The sequence below is a fragment of the Podarcis bocagei genome, assembly GCF_964188305.1.
Source record: "Podarcis bocagei genome assembly, chromosome: 5".
Lineage (NCBI taxonomy): Eukaryota > Metazoa > Chordata > Lepidosauria > Squamata > Lacertidae > Podarcis > Podarcis bocagei.
The window spans coordinates 100514091-100531397 of record NC_138129.1 but is presented as its reverse complement, the minus strand read 5'-3'; the positions used below and the strand labels follow the sequence as shown (position 1 = coordinate 100531397).

At 43.3% G+C, this 17307-nt stretch overlaps 1 protein-coding gene across 1 annotated transcript in view; it reads right to left on the bottom strand.

Moving 5' to 3' along the window:
• Window positions 1–11994, bottom strand: part of DHX9 (DExH-box helicase 9) — a 28136-nt gene extending 16142 nt beyond the window's left edge. The window contains 12 exon segments of the mRNA XM_081193276.1: window positions 609–800; window positions 1418–1495; window positions 1644–1805; window positions 1909–1998; window positions 2494–2630; window positions 4218–4264; window positions 8057–8205; window positions 8704–8816; window positions 8997–9114; window positions 9839–9979; window positions 10492–10633; window positions 11869–11994. Of these exon segments, the coding sequence (XP_081049402.1) occupies window positions 609–800; window positions 1418–1495; window positions 1644–1805; window positions 1909–1998; window positions 2494–2630; window positions 4218–4264; window positions 8057–8205; window positions 8704–8816; window positions 8997–9114; window positions 9839–9979; window positions 10492–10602 (1338 nt within the window). The 5' untranslated portion in view covers window positions 10603–10633; window positions 11869–11994.
• Between the last annotated feature and the right edge of the window lie 5313 nt (window positions 11995–17307).

Here is a 17307-nt window from a genome sequence, read left to right as displayed (position 1 = left end):
TATGCAGAATTAGATAAACTAACGGGGAGAATTCGGAACCGGCGAGACCAAAGATTTACCGAGGACTGGAATAAATTTACAGAGTATATTGAAAATATATGCAAAGAACAATTAACGTTTGTAGGTTTTTAAGAAGCTCTGTGATAATAATGGAAAGAAATATTGTTTTATAATAATTGTTAAGATTAATATGGTTAAAAAAACCCAAACAATATAGATGGAAGATGGAAGAAATGTGAATATACGGAAAATTTCCAGATAGACTGAGGGAAGTCTGAAAGTGCAAAGATTAGAACTGGATGTAAATTTTGGATGGAATGTTTTTCCTTTATTGTTATATTTGAAAAATTTTATAAATAATTTTTTTAAATAAAAAAAGATACATTACTCAGTCATTTTCAAGTTAACTACAGCACAGTGATGGACAATTAGCAAATTAATCTCACAGGGATGGTTGAGAAGTATGCATTGCATCCACAAGATGACAAATGGGAGCACTAAGGATATATTACGGCTTGGTTTACTAAATTTCGTGGCAACTAATTCTGACGGGTATTATTCCCAAATACTTCACCAATCTTAAGGACTGCTCTGAACAGGCTCTTCACCTGAGTCACAACCACATTACACTCAGCAGCTCTTCCACTGTGAATAAATTCATCCAGGATGTACTGTGGAACTTGTGTGGTTTTGCCACAGCCTGTTGCCCCACGGATGATGACAACAGAATTTTGGTGGATGGCATCCAGAATCTCTCGCTCAAACTTTTTCACAGGCAGGGTTTCCCTCTCTTGAAGAATCTGGGACAGAGAGCAGTTTGTGATTAATATTCAGCAAATAACCTGGCAATTGGCAGTTTCCTGGCTATGTATTAGCAAATAAACCACTGTCTTCCTCACACCAACTTCTGCACACTTTGAAAGTTTGGAGATCTAAGTATACCCTTTGGTTTCTTCCCCATTATATACAACACAAAGATCTTTTCAAGTGTGTGTGTGTGTGTGTGTGTGTGTGTGTACATATGCGCATCATACTGGTGAATATGCTTTTGCCAGTTCAAAGACCTACAACCTTCTCTGGCAGACTAGGACAAAGGAGGAAGTAGAAGTGATCAGGCACAATACCTGGCCAAATCTTACTCCAAAGAACCTGCCCCCTAGCAGATGGAGAAGAGCCACTGGGAAATGACAGACAGGGACAAGGTATGTGGAAGTAAGATAGCATGTATCTTGGGAGTTGTACTCCATGTATGTAGAGTTTGGCTTTATACCCCAAACTAACCCAAGTCTGTAAGACATTTTGGCTAATATCTGTGGTATTGTAAAGCAAGCACTCCCAAAAATATATCCTTGCAATTTTCTCTAACCTGTGAAAACCTATCACAAGGCTCAAGAACACTAAATGTCAGCTGACTTACTTTTTGCAGTTCCTGATCATTTTCCAGCTGATACATGAGGTTGCTTTTTAGGTCAATGCTTATCTGTTCTGGTGTAGCCTGAGAAAAGATCACAAGATTTGAAGATACATACTGCTTTAAAATAGGTACAACAAAGCCAACTAAGTAAACAGCAAACAAATTTCTGTAAAAAGTAAAAATGAGTCATGCCAGGAATCACAATAAAATATATGAATTGTAGGCTTACGTATGCCAGAGGACCCTCATCAATATTGCAGCTAGTCCACGGATTCCAGTTTGACTGAGGGGGGGACCAGGGCACAACCCCTGTCTGATTCTGTTTCTGGGATGGTTCAAAGTGGGCCAACTTTCCAATGTTGAGAATAGCAGGGAAGTTGGGATCTTCGGGCTGCCAAGTTAGTTAGAAAAATAACACAGTGCTTAGTGAAAATAGGCAGAATCCCATCTGACTGAGAAAGTGAAAAGAAAGCTGTTCTTGACCACACACTCACCGGTGGAACCGTTTCAAGACACATCTCCTCAACGATGCCTTGCAAGTGATATTCTAAATCTGAAGAGATGTTGACTTCGTAAGGCTCCACCTATGAAATTGACATGCGTAAAGATGTTCTCAGATCCAATAAAGAAACCACTCCCTTGAAAGAAAATACTTGCACAGTACACTTGATTACAGAAAAGGAAGTCATAATATTCTTGGCTCAGAACACAAACAGGAAATAGATCACATTAAACCACGAAAACTTCTTTCTTTTTAAAAGTACATGTATGTGTCGTATCTATCTAAAAACCAAAACATAGCAACTATACTTAAAAGTGCTTAACTTTGGGAGGGCTCATCCCATGGATGTTTTAGTCTTCTGCCTCATCAAAAAGGGGAAAAAATTTAAAACAGAGCAAGTATCCAAAACCAGCCATTATCAAATCAAGAAAGCCAGTCAATACAGAAGGGCTCCACAGTGCTACAAAAAGACACTCTAGCCTGGTGACTATTCAACAGAATGAAATCTTTTACAAGTCTGAGGAATGCATTTGTGCATGCACACACAACAGCATAGGACATTTGCAACAGGACTCACTGATTCGCCTTCCTTCTTCTTGGTCTGTCCAGAGTAAGGCTCAATGATGTTCAAGTGATAGAGCTGCCTAACCAAAGACAGAGCACAGGACTGTGCAGCCAGCTTTTTGTTTGAGCCATGCTCACGAGCATAGATTCCTGAAATAGAGCAGTCCAATATTGCCATAGTTTGAAATTTTATTAGTCCAAAGAGAAAATAGAGATGTGCTTCACAGCGCCATCTCCCAACCAGAAGTCACTAAACAACAACAATGAAACTTCTCAAAGATCACAAGTGGGAGCCGTGAAATTTTATCAGTGCAAGTAATCAAATTGCTTTGGTACTTAATTACCATCAGGGAACACAAAGAATCACAGGACATTGGAAGGGACACCAAGGCTCAGCTGATCCAACCCACTGCAACGCACGAATATTTTGCCCACGTTGGAAAGCAGTTACTGAGGTTATCTCAGCCAAGTTTGTGTTCGGGCTTGTTTATAAAATCAATAACCTGTTCAAGGGTTATCATCTGTTCAATCTCAGATTTATTTATACATGTGAGGTTGGTCAGCTGCAAGCAACCACCTCTAATAGAGGGCAGTGGGCTTTCTCAGTAGTGGCGCCCACCATGTGGAATGCCTTCCCATCAGCTGTAAAGGAAATGAGTAACTATATAACCTATAGAAGTATAGGAAACTTTTTAAGGTTTAATGTTTTATTATGTTTCTATATATGTTGGAAGTTGCCCAGAGTGGCTGGGGCAACCCAGTCAAATGGGCAGGGTACAAATAATAAATTACTACTACTACTACTACTACTACTAGTACTACTACTACAACAGCAAAATCAGAGGCTCTTGACATTTCTTTTTCCCATTCACCCACCTATCCCGCAGGGTCTTGGTTCTCTAGTTGTGTGCCTTGTTGGCTAACATGCAATAAGAGGGCTGGCATGTGTGGGCACGGAATCAAGGGGACCCAGAGTAGATTGGGCTATAGGCTACAACATGTCTCCTAGAGAAAAATATACACCAGGAGGCTTAGGTTGGTCAGAATTGAGTATACACTTCCAGAGCTAATGCTAAATACATTACTTCTGGTAAATGAGCCATCATAGCTGCTAAAGGGCCGTGTCCTGGGCTTTTTAGACTCATCTACCCATGTACTGTGGGACGCGGGTGGCGCTGTGGGTTAAACCACAGAGCCTAGGTCGGCGGTTTGAATGCCCGTGACGGGGCGAGCTCCCGTTGCTCGGTCCCAGCGCCTGTCATCCTAGCAGTTCGAAAGCACATCAAAGTGCAAGTAGATAAATAGGTACCGCTCCGGTGGGAAGGTAAATGAAGTTTTCGTGCGCTGCTCTGGTTCGCCAGAAGCGGCTTAGTCTTGCTGGCCACATGACCCAGAAGCTGTACGCAGGCTCCCTCAGCCAATAAAGCGAGATGAGCGCCGCAACCCCAGAGTCAGTCACGACTGGACCTAATGGTCAGGGGTCCCTTTACCTTTACCCATGTACTATCTGACACCAAAGGGGTGCACTGGTTGCCAGATGTGAAATATATTGGCATTATTTTCAGCTCTCCCACCTCACTAGGAAGGGAACTGTACTTCACATACTGATTTCAACTGCAAGTGCCTGAAAGAGTTGAGACTCACTAACACCACCAAAACCAACAGTGTATTAAAAAAAACTTCCAATAGGGATTGCACAAAATACAACACTAAATTCACTCCCAATAAGACACTTACTTCTAGCCGGCTTTTTGACACAAATGGTCATTTCTGCAATAAAGCTCCTGCAACACATACAGAAAGCAGAGTATTAGGGCTTTAGTTTTTGAGGGAGATCAAACTAGGCACCTCCAACATAGCCAGGCCTTTCCCATTAAGCAAAGTCCAATAAAATTCAAACTTTCACTGTTAACTCCACATGATTAGCACTTTTAAAAAAATTAATGACTTTGCTGTAAAGTAACTGTAAAATGAGCAGCTCTTTCCAAGCACATATGTTTTTACAATGTTTTAAAGGTTAAGGTGTTCTTAAGAGAATAATTTATAATGTGTACGTCTTGCTGGTTAAAAAAGAATGGGCAAATAATAAGCTTCCAAATTAATATGAATCCATTGAGAAAAAAAAATTAATTAGACTAAAAAAATTACAGGATTTAATTGCAGAATAGAAGCACACTGTACAAAACCCAAAAAGAACCAGATTTTAAAAACTCCATTTAGGATTTTGTCTATCTCAGCCTCACATCTGCAACTGCAGGCTTTTGCCCAAAAAGGAGCCAAAATATGACTAATCTGGCAAAATAGGCAACAGTAAAGGTAGCACTTCCCTCAACAAGCTATCTAGGAAAAATATGGCTGAGGTTGGAACTACCCATCTAAGGTAGCAAGATAAATACACAGCTTCACGTGGCTCTTATTTTTACCTGCTTTGGAATTCGATCAGTTGGTTTAGTTTCCACAAATATCTTGGTCATTTAAGGTATGAATGGACAAGGCTATAGTCCTAAATATGTTTATGTTACAACGCATACACCTATTACCAATGAAGTTTGGGTGACAGTCCTCAGAAAGTTACTCATTTAACTGAGTGGGATGCATTTTTGAGTAAACATGTGTAAGAACTGTCAGGTTTTAAATAAATTGCTTGGGAATGGTAATTAACTCAAACTGGGTTTTAAAATTTGTTGAGGTCTCCTTATACTTTAATAGGTGGAATTGCCCCCAGCATTTCTGCTGTGTTGCAAGAAGATCACATTGCACCTGCAACTAGTTCAAGGTTTTGATATCTCACTGCAAACAAGTTATATTACGCTCAGAGGCCTCTTCCTAAACCACCAGTGAACTGACCTTCAGGCACAGCGGCTTCATGAGTCAAAAGGCCACTGGCTCTCAGGGACACAACAGCCACCCTTTCATTAATGACACCGATGCCAGTATGTTTCTCAGCCAGGCTTATATCCAGCACTCAATTCATTCTCCTCCACCTGGGGGGGAACAGCAACACCAGAAATCAATTTACAATAGATCCCCATGTGATTGCTTAGTACAGCCTAAGCAGCAGCACATGTGTGAATGAGCAAAAATCTCTGGTGTTGCAGTTGGCCACCCCTTTCAGCCTGGAGCTTAACTGCAATGCTGCTATGGAGTCATCTTCCCATCCTGCCATCTGACAGAGCACCCTGTTTGTGCGCAAGGAAAGCATGCTTTTGTTTAGAATTATATACTCCCAAACTAGTTTCTGGAAAGAAACATCCAATCACAAATGAAATGCCAGGAAGACATGGTACCAACTCTCATCTATGATGTGGAATTTAAAAAAAAATTCCCTGCTGTATTTGTCCATGGGAAACTATCCACTTCTTAATTTTCACAAAATGAATCAGTTACATAATGAACAGACACAGTATTAGCCCAAATGGCCAGTTTCAAAGTTGCAATTAGCTTTTTTATGAGACTACCCAAAGGAAGCATATTTATATTTATAAAAATGGGATAGAAATATGTGCACAGCTCCTTTAGAAGAGCAAAAAATAGTATGAACTGTTTCCAGTACCTAAGCTTTTTTTCTTAAAATTTTAAAACAGGTTGGTTTGGGAATCTGCTTCCAGTTTCAAGTCAATCAGAGTTCCATGTTAGATGAGTTTAAAACAAAACTGGAGGAGGGCTTTTCGATTTGGGACAAGTTGGGTCTGCGCAAAGGGATGGGCTTTACTCAAATCAGCATGGAACCAGGCAGCTGGCACTTTAAAAGATGGGACAGCAGAATTTGATATAACGGTGACCTCTAGTTATTCTAGAACTGGAAGCAGAAGTTTTTGTAACACTAAAAAGGAAACATCAAAACTTGCCAATACAACCAAGCCATGCTTTCTCCGAATTTTTGTTTGCGTAACTACAGTCATTCACTGGAACAGTGTTTCCCAAACTTGGGTCTCCAGCTGTTGTTAGACTACAATTCCCACCATCCCTGACCACTGGTCTTGCTAGCTAGGGATTATAGGAGTTGTAGCCCCAAAACAGCTGGAGGAGACCCGTTTGGGAAACACTGCACTGCACAGGCTACACAAACTGCGCATCCCCCCACCTTCTCACTACTGAGCAAGTTTAAGTTTTAGATAAATCTAAGCCATTGGATATATCACAGCATGTTTTCGAAAACATCTTTTTGCTTCCCTGCAGACACAAGTGATCCATCCGAGCCTTCCTGGGAGTAACAAGTTCTACACCCTGGAATGCTCTCTGGAAAATAGCAAGCAGGCTGAGAAACGTACTGTCACTCACTGCTCCCATCTTCATCAAGCAAACGGACTGGAAGTCACATTCCAGAGAAGTACAACTTCCACAACAGTTAGGTGGAAAAATATTCTGTAATTAACACCTTCCAAAGCATTCAAAATTAGGGCTGCCACCTTTTTACCAGTACCACTCTTTTGTATTCTAGTCTGTCATGCAGAAATTAAGCAGGCAAAGCTTTTCCTGGGATAGTGAAGCTTTACCAAAGTGATTACTGCACGCCAGGCTGCTGATTTAACACCCAGGAGTAGGGCCAGTAAAAAGATGGCAACCCTGACAATGTTTTGCGTAGTCAAAGCAATTATCTCCACTGGAAGCTGGAAGAAAAAAGTAATGTCACAAAGTACACTTAAAGCCAGAAGTTAAATCTGATTCTGATTACACAATGGCCCAGTTCAGATGGAACATATTCAGCCCAACCAACTATGGGTCATTGGAGCCAGAACAAGAGAGGTCCTTGACCTCCTGGGTCTCCCCTATTGCACTGCCTTCTCTTGCACACCTGGTGGTGTTTTTGAAAGAGACACCAGAAACCCGCAAGTATTGTTGCCGTGAGCACTAGCTATAACTGCAGCATGTGCCCTTTTCCACCCTTGACATAAAAGGAATATTCTCAAAGCAGTTTACACAGCTAAAATTGGACGGCCTTAAAAAAAAAAATCTTTCACTCTACAGTTTTATCTTCCAATTCCTTCCTTAAAGAGGATACTCCTGGTGTCTCATAGGCTTCACCAAGCAGATGGTATCAGCTGCTCCTGGCTTCTGGAATTTTCAGAGACAGCTGTTGAAGTGATGCAAGAAGTCCTCCCTCCAGATTTCCTGCTGTTGTTTTGCCAGACAGAAGGGATCACAGGGGAATTGCCTCCTTGCCCTGGAAGTGTGTCACCAGGCCTGTTTCTGTTCTTTAAGTGCAAATATAGGACACTAAAATACAGACCTCTTCCAAGCTCAGCTTCAAAAGCAGCACTGTAGCCAGAAGACTGGCTGTTATCTGGAAAGCTGAAGTCAAATAATGGTAACAGTTCCTTGAAAGGGAGGAGAGAAATGGGGCGGGCAGTTGCCAAAACACAAAACTGTATGTTCTCAGCAGAGGGAATGCAGCTCTATGGAGGCTATGCTCCACTCCTGGCAATGGCTAGATTAGAGAGACTGACAAATAGTTGATTGTACCTTTGTTTACTCAGCGTATCCATTAAGTTAACTAAATTCCCTATTTGAAAGTGCAGAGCAGCCAAGAAGCATTTCAACATTATCAGCAACACAAAGGAGAAAACCTAGCAAACCTGTTGTGATCAGGCCCCACTTGGGTGTATTTATATTCTCCTTGAATCTTCTCTTTTTGAAAAAACTGGTTCAGGCGTGCCTTGGCATTTTCTAAGGTCCAATTCCCATGAAGACTAGCATTTAAGTCTACTTCTTCTGACTCCAAGGTCTGATGGTAAGAAACAAATGTCTTGTAATTAAAGTTTACAAGGGCCACTCTTAACTTTGTTACATGTCAGTATTAGAAGAAACGGGCTTTAAGATTTCTGGATCATCTTGTCTGCAAGCTAAGATAAGCATTTCCACAGTAAATTAAACAACTTTAATACTATGACTAAACCATTAGATCTGTGTATTGGAGACTCCACATGTTCTGATAGGCAACCCCTGAGAATCTATTTTGTAATATGCCCAGAATTATTCCACTATCCCCCAAATATAGCCGTAGATTAAAGGAAGCGTAACAGTAACAAAAGTTACTTCATATGCTAACCAAGAAGATAAAAATATCAAATATTTGAGCTTTACCTGCAGAATCTCACATAAATTCCACCCCACCAAACAAGCATGTGGATGTATCTTCTATGTATCAACCGACCTGGAACTATAATGTGGACTGAACTTATCTTAAGGGGGGGGGGGGGGGAGAGAGAGAAACAACCCTTACTGCCTGAGCCTCCTGTTCCTCCTTCCTGGAATAGTAATCCTTCAGATTAGCTCCGCGGTCCCACTGAGTTACCCCATAGCCAGAGCTTCCAGGTCCAGAAGAAGGAACACCATCTATCAGGGAAGAGAAGAAAGCGAAGTGTTTCCTAATAGCTGTAAAACACATGCTGTGAGTACATTTTAATAGAATTCCCCAGAGTCTCACCACCTCTGTCTTCCCAACCTCTTGATTTATAAAGCACCAAGAGTGTAACACATATAAGGCATGTAAGACGCAGGTCTTCAGTGCCTTACCTACTTCTGTTTTGAGAGCCAGATGAGGAGGAATCGGCCCTCCCAAAGGTGTAGTAAACCCATCTGCACCTTCTTCTGTTCCAGCCACTTCTCCATCACCAGCACCCACAGCTCCCGCCTAAGCAAGAACAAGTATTTTGTGAATTACAATGTTGCTTTCCTCAGAGTCCCCAATCCCCAAATGTGACCCAGACTCTGCTAAGTATTTTCCTTTCATAGTCAACTTAAAGAGCTGCAAAACTGGGGTGGACTTACTTTTAATTTATTTTTTAATCTGCCATCCTTTTCAAAGGAGCCCCAGGCAACAACAAGTGATAAAACAATGGGAAATATTTTAATTTAAAAGGCTTGTACGTTTACATGTCCTCCACACATCGGGCTCTGCATTCCTATGTGCCTCAGCTTTCTTTTCTTTTAAGAACGATTCTAACCCTTAGAAAGTGGGTGGAAAGACAAAACCTCCAATGTTAGTCAGACCCAGAGCAGACTCACTGAAATCAGTTGACATTACTAACTTAGGTTCATTCATTTCAATAGATTTACTCTGAGTAAAACATAGCTGGATACAATCTTCAAATATCATCCACAGTAATAAACTATGCAAGTTTCACAAACATTAGCAACTTTGCACAAGTATTTTGAGAATTCAGTATATGGCCTTCCTTGCAGCAATTTTTTGGAAAAAATGCAGCTTACATTTGGTTTCCAGGTAGTCACTCGATCAGACCTAGACACACTTCATATGCTTTCAGACCATATCCTGGTCCTTGACAGTAAACCTAACCTTGATTATAAAATCATGACATACCACATCACATATCCCCCAGAACAGAAACACTTACTCCGAAAGCTGGGATTTCTTCACTTTTGATTTCATTCACTCGAACCAGGTAATTGAGGAAGTCCCTTGCTGCATTGGTCTGGGCATCTTTCTTGTTGGTGGAGTTGCCCATGCCAGTATAGTTGAAGCCTGTCACCCGAACCTGCAATGAGTGGATACACAGGCTCAGGAAGGAAAAACATGGGAAGTCTCAACACCACACCAGCTCATCGCAAATACCATTTCCAAGTGACTTCAAGTTGGAAAACGAAAAAGTGCAGAGAACAACTGGGCATACTGCTTTTGAGACTTCTTCAAGTGAGAGGATTGAATGGCAAAACATACAGCAACTTACGTTTACAATGAACAACTCCCAATACCTGTTTGCCATAAAAAGTACAATCTAAATCAGGGTGTGGATGTCTAGCTGCAGTTGGCAAGTGGCAATGGGGATGGAGGACAGTTTCGGTGGAGGAAGCATGGTGTGGGCTTGGGCTGCTTAATGCAGTCTCTGGAGAGCACCCAAAAGCGCCTGGTGCTAGACAAGAGATGTCACTGGCTCATGCAACATGTTGCCCATCCCAGCTTTAGGAAATATTCTTTTCCAAGCACCCTTGCATGAGCACATGAAGACAAAGCAAAGCTGCTCTGAGCTCCTCAGACACAGGCTCTCACCTCACACATGAACTTCTGTCGGTTTTTGTTGCCCACAGCACGGATTTCGTAAGCTGGGGTGATCTTCCGCTTGCCGCACCAAGCATACAGGAAATTCTTCACGTCCCCCATGGCAAAACTGGGTGGAGTAGTGCAGCCCCTACTGCGGGAGGTTGAAAAACATACTTAAAGCACTAGGACATAGACTAACTTTCTTTCTCCAGAGTAGCCTTCTCCAACTGGCCCTCCAGTATTCTTGAACTATAGCTCCCAGGAGCCCCAGGCAGCACAAGGCGGCAAGACTAGAGGCTAGATGTCCCCCATTAGCTATAATGACATTTTCCTTTTGTTAGGAAGACACAAATAGAAGCCACTGACACAAAACAAGAGGGAACTCAGGACTCTGAGATATAATGCTACAATAAAAGAGCTGGAAGGGACCAAGAGGGTCATCTAGTCCAACCCCCTGCAATGCGGAATATTTTTGCTCAATGTGGGACCCAGGGCCCTGAGGTTCAGAGTCTCATGCTCTACCGACAGAGCTATCTCACACTTAGCACAGCCTCCCCCAATGTGGTGCCCTCCAGATATTTTGGGCTGTGGCTTCTTTATCAGCCCCAGTCAGCAGTCCACACTATTTCAAGCTCAGCTACACGAGAGAAAAGACAACTTATTTCCATAGCTGTTATCCCACTCTAAATTCTTTGTTTCTATCCTTACGTTGCTGACGGCAATAGTTAGGTATTTTTTATTTTATTTATTTGTTTATTTGTTTGTTTGTATGTATGTATGTATGTATGTATGTAAGTAATCCGGCTATGTCCCTGACAGGGAGTCAAGGCGGCTGACAGATGAAACAGGAACACCTGAGGCTGCAACACAGGCCGCTCTAGCTTTATTAAAATATAAAGGTGGTACAGAAATGTAATGAATACATAAATAAAATAAAAATAAATTGCCGCCGTCCCGCTCCCAACTCTACAATTCTATGAATCGAACCCAAGCACCGGCTCGGAGGTGGAGGCGATCGCCGTTGCATTCCTAGAGCGCCTGCGCGGTTTCCCCTCAACAGCCCAAACTAAACCCGGAAATCAGGGGTCGTTTCGCGACTCTGCCCTTCTCGACTCTATGCATCAAACCGGACGCCAACATAGCAGGGAGCACAAATGCGCACGCGCGCCTGGCTCCCGCCCACCAACCCAAGCAGCTCTACTGCGCATGCGGCTTCCCACTCCATTTTCCCCGCCGCCTCGTCGCGCCTGCGCACTCTCCTCCCTCCCCCTGCCTCCCCAGCCCGTTTTTCTCTCCACGGCGCCCCCGCCCTCACACCCACACATGCCAATTATTATTTTAAAAAATGAAATCCTGCTAAATGTAACCTTGTCCTGCGCCGGGTACCTCTGCCTCAGCCCCTGGCCAGCATAGGAGCTTCCTCTGCCCGTCAAGCGGCTCCCGCTTCGCCAGGTCCTCCGCCGCTCGCCACAAAGAGGCCAAGATGGCGGCGCCCCTGCGCCTGCGCACTTAGGGGAGGTGACGGGCAGCCCCGAGCCACGGAGAGAGCGAGCGCCCCTGGCGGATGGAAGCGGCACTTCAGCCCAGAGCAAAAGCAAAAGCGCCGAGCCGCTGCGAGACTGGGCGGTGCGCAAGCATGTTTTTATTTCATTTGCATGTTCATTTCACTTCATTTGCATGTGCATCCTTTCTTTGTTCAAGGACTAACCGAGGGCAGAGTTCTACGAAACTCTAGAGAAAGCCAATTCGCTTTGCTGCGTTTGCACTTTTAGTTGGCACTTGGGAAGGTGGTCTCACTGTTTCTGTTTCAAGCACTCACTCAGGGTTTGTTCCTTTTGGAAAAGGAGGCACAGTGGAGACTGTGGTGTCTTTATGATATATGGTTTATTTATTACATACAACTTGAGCCTGCAATGGAGGGGTTCACAGCATCAACACCCCCAGTGGCAGAGCTTCATGTTCCGGCACGGGGGTGGGGGGTGGGTGGGTTGCGGAGAGCAGGCGAGGGCAGGGCTGGCGCACATCCTGGGGGCATGGCCAGTAGGGGCGTGGCACCCCACCGGGATCGCACTGCTGGGGGTGGTGCACTCCCCCCACATCCCTCTTCCTCCGCCAGTGAACACCCCAAGGGGGTCTTGTTTCAACTGTTAACGGAGAAATCCGAGGGCTCCCTTGGACAAGAAAACAAGGTCACCAGCCAGGAATACCAGAGCAAAACAGCAGCCAGTAGGCTTGGTCTTTATTGAAGACGGTCGCGGCAGGACTGCCACCTGCCACAAGCTGCAACAAGATGGAAGCCCAGAACAAAAGAAGACCCCGACTTTTATTAGTTACTAATCCCCCAAACTACACCCCTAGAACTACATCATTACTACATCATTGACACATCACAAAAAAGGAGGGGTTGAGGGAGGAGTTGTGGAGGTAACCTGAGTATCTTGTCACCTGGCTGGTTCTTCCTTTCCCCCTCCCCACGAGTCATTTCCAGGGGACAAAGGGGAGCTGGCGGTTTCCTGCCCCCAGAGGGAAGATCTGATCATTGTCCTTTGTTCCAGTCCATGTTGAATCCACTCCCATATGCAAGTCCTTTGTGACCTTGATGGTCTTCTGTCTGGGACCATCAAGGTTGTCGTGCCAACTGGGTAGGGCTCCTGTGTATGTGCTGGTACAGTTAAGGGATTATGGCCGTCCTGTATCAAACCATCCCCCTTTGATAGTCCTTCCTTCATGGAGTAAAATAAAAGTAAATCCGATGTATGGTTGACTTACTATGAATTTTTAACAGAAATGTCGTGTATGTCCTGTGTGAGTGTGTGTGTGTGTCGTGTTTGTACAAACTGAATGATTGCGGGGGGAGGAGGGTTCCTGCAACACTCCTATAGCCATAGCCTTGGATTTATACAACCACTGTGCTCTAACCCTCTCTCCAGCTCGCTGCCTTTACCAGCCTGCAACCTTTCCCTCTTCCCGGTCACATCAAAGCCAACTCTAAAACACTAACAATGGGTTTTGTTCAGAGCTGGAGGAGGAGACCCACCCATTTGGCATCTGGCATTTTTCGCTTTCTTAACAGCCCATCACCTTTCCCTTTGTTCTCTCCCAACAGGGCCCTATCCCACCACCCTGCCGCCAGGTGAGTGCTAGGCAACCAGGCGGGACACTCAAGGGTGAACATCACACTCTGTGTGCTCAGTCCCTTGTGTGCCACATCCCCTCTCCACCCTTTGAGTCAGGCTTGACTCGGGGATGAAACTGCCGCAGCCGGGAGCCTCTCTCTGCTGCGGTGGAACTGCATGCGGTGCATCCCAGTTGAGGAGAGGGGTGGCGGCTCTCTGCCACGACTCTCCACTCAGAGGAAGCTGCCTCGGCTGGAGCCAGGCTCCGATGGGAGCTGGAAGGGGGGTGCCCCCAGTGGATGGCAAGTTGAGTGGGTCGGGCGGTGTTGGGGGGGCATCATGCGTGTAATGTCATGCACATGTGACGCACCCCACCCCAATGTTGGGTGCAACACCTGCTCATGAGGCAGCTAGCCTGGCTTATATTTTAGCCATTACCGGATCCAGGGTTTGGGAGGCTTGATTAAATTCTAACACTTACTGAGTTCAGGAATTTAGGGGAGTCTGGCACTCCTGAGCCCTTAACAACATGCTTCAATGGCAAAATCAGTCAGGGTAAGCTGTGTCAACCTGCTGAAGTAAAAACAAGACACAAATCCATTTTTTAAAAAAATCTGCATTTTTCAGGAAGGGAAGATGCTCAAACAATGGTTTCCCTAACACCCTTCTCTCAACCAGTGTCCCAAATTGTAGTACAGTATTGTCTATTTTAGGCTTAACAAGGAATATGAAAGCCTAGCATCACCTGTGCATCCAGTAAAGTGCCATGATAATTTTGCCAGCTCTTAAGGTGCCGCAGGACTTGGAAGATATTTCTTACTCCACATTTGTTGCAACTTGTTGGACAGAAACACACAGCTGAAGGGTTTTCTTAAACTGCATTTCTCACCTAATGAAGGGCAGGTGGCCAGGGGGAGGCAGACAAGATTGAGAAGGCCAGACTTGCTATCTGGGAATAATTTATTGCAAGACAGGCTCAGAAGAGAGGCTGACAGGGCAGTGCTCGCCACCTACACCTTCATCACCAATGAACTATAGCAGGTTCTGGACAATCATAATTTACTTTCATGGTCCTGTCCTTACAAGTGGCCTAAAATAGCTGCTCATCACCAACAGGCCACACAAATTTATTGTGGCACTTTACTTTCTGTTACAATTTGTGTCGAGCAGCAGTTTCAGAACTATAATTAATGGAGACCAACTAAGTTTGTTATACCAATAACAAAAACCAATAACTAACCAATAACTAACTTAGTTCATCTCTAAGGTGCTACTGGAAGGAATGTTTAAATTTTGTTTCGACTACGGCAGACCAACACAGCTACCTACCTACCTCTAACTATAATTAATGGAGTTCTTTGAAAACCTGTTTAGAGTCATTTCTCAATTAGAAGACTTGTGAGCATTCTACCATGAAAGAAACCTTCTGCCCACGAAAAAGACTTTATTTTTGCAGTTTTGAAAGTAGAAGAAGAAGAAGAGTTTGGATTTGATATCCCGCCTTTCACTCCCCTTCAGGAGTCTCAAAGCGGCTCACATTCTCCTTTCCCTTCCTCCCCCACAACAAACACTCTGTGAGGTGAGTGGGGCTGAGAGACTTCAAAGAAGCATGACTGGCCCAAGGTCACCCAGCAGCTGCATGTGGAGGAGCGGAGACGCGAACCCGGTTCACCAGATTACAAGACTACCACTCTTAACCACTACACCACACTGGCTCTGGTTAACTAAAGTTAACAAAGAAATCTCTTTCCTTCTCCCACAGACATTCCATGCATGTTAATATGTTCCCGTTAGGTAACAGGTAAGTTTATAAAATACTTCACACTGTTCATTTTAATCTCACCAGATCAAGTGTCTCTTGTACATCTTCTCAACAAGTTATTTCGAAGTGTACTATGAGTTGATGGTGGCAACACAGCAATGCTGTCTTTCACAACATATTGAATAAGCATATACCAAACTCCTTCAAAGTTATTCTAGCTTTTCATTTTCTCCAGTGCTCTGAATTGTTTGTTTTTCCATTAGGACTACATTCTGCATCCTATCCCATCACACCACAAAATTCAGGATGGTAGCTATTTTCCAATGTTGGGTAATTAGCTGTCTAACAGTGATCAACAAGATTAGCAGGTCTTAGAGCATTAAATCTTTATTGTCATCAATATACTATTTTTAAAGAGCTTAGGATCAGGTTGTAGTGCCTGCCCTGTAACGAGAAACCTCAGTAAAGTGTTTCCAGAAAGTTTGTCCAAACTTGCATTCCCAGCAGATGTGGTAATAGGATCCTTCTTGGTTACAGTCTCTCCAACATAGTGGACCAATTTGAGTTTATTTATTATGTAACATTTCTGATGTCCTCCTTGAAAGTGCAGATTGTTTTTTTGTAGTTTGCCTCAATTGTTGAGGCTGAAAACCTCAGTAGAAAATAAGTTGTGTTTTTTCCTTTGCCTCCACAGAGGATTTGAGGCATTACCATTCCAATAATCTTGAACTTGTGCTTCATAGACTGTTTAGGATTTAGTTGTGTGAGTGGGAGCAGCTTGTCTAAACCATTCTCTTTCATCATGAGGTCATCACCTCCAACCTAGCACACCTGTATTGATATTTTCCCATGCAAAGTGCACATGATATATCATTTGCCCAATGGCTAATTGTGTGAATGACTTTTAAAAAATAGATTCAGGTAGGGAGTCGTGTTGGTCTGACGCAATCAAAATAAATAAAAATTAAAAAATTTGTCCAGTAGCACCTTAGACATCAACTATGTTTGTTCTGTGTCTAAGCTTTCGTGTGCATGCACACTTCTTCAGATACACTGAAACAAAAGTCACCCAACCCTTATATATAGTGGGAGGGTGGGGTGGGTTTTTTCTCAGAAGGGTAGGAGGAGATGGGTGATTGACTCAATGGGTATGGTAAACCTGTTAACGACTGTAATTAGTCCTACAGGAAAAATCAAAGGATAGTATGCAGATGACCAAAAATAGCTTTAGCATATGTAATGAGACAAGAATCCAATATCTCTATTCAGACCAGGTCTCTCCATAGTTTTCAGTTTAGTTATAGAGATATCGGATTCTTGTCTCGTTACATATGCTAAAGCTATTTTTTGGTCATCTGCATACTATCTCTTGCTTTTTCCTGTAGGACTAATTGCAGTCGTTAACAGTCAACAGGTTTACCATGATTGACTCAATGGGTATGGTTGTAAATTGCTGAATTACAACTTATTACTAAACTGAAAACTATGGAGAGACCTGAGAAAACGCACAGAGAAACGCAAGAAAACTTGGATGCAATTATCTAAGACGCATGTCGAAAAAGAAACATAAAAGAATTAAATGATACAGACTTCCAACAGATTTATAGTCGCCAAAAAACCGAGCTGAAGAAGGCGTGTACTCCGAAACAGGGCCCTGTCCTGGTCACCACTACTGAGTCGTACATCTGATTCACACTCCGGATACTCCTTTTTGGCCCTATTTGATCCTTTATTCTTTATTCTGATTTTATATAATATGGACTCTTTTTGACTGCTATTGAGACTTGTATAAAACAATTGTTGTGCACTGGTATTTCATGTACCTTTGTACTATATCACTGTATATTTGAAACTACATTATTTCTGTACTTAAACGTTGTATCCAAACTTACCATTACTTTAAAACTATCGTACTTACACGTTGTTTAAATTTACTACTAGCTTCAA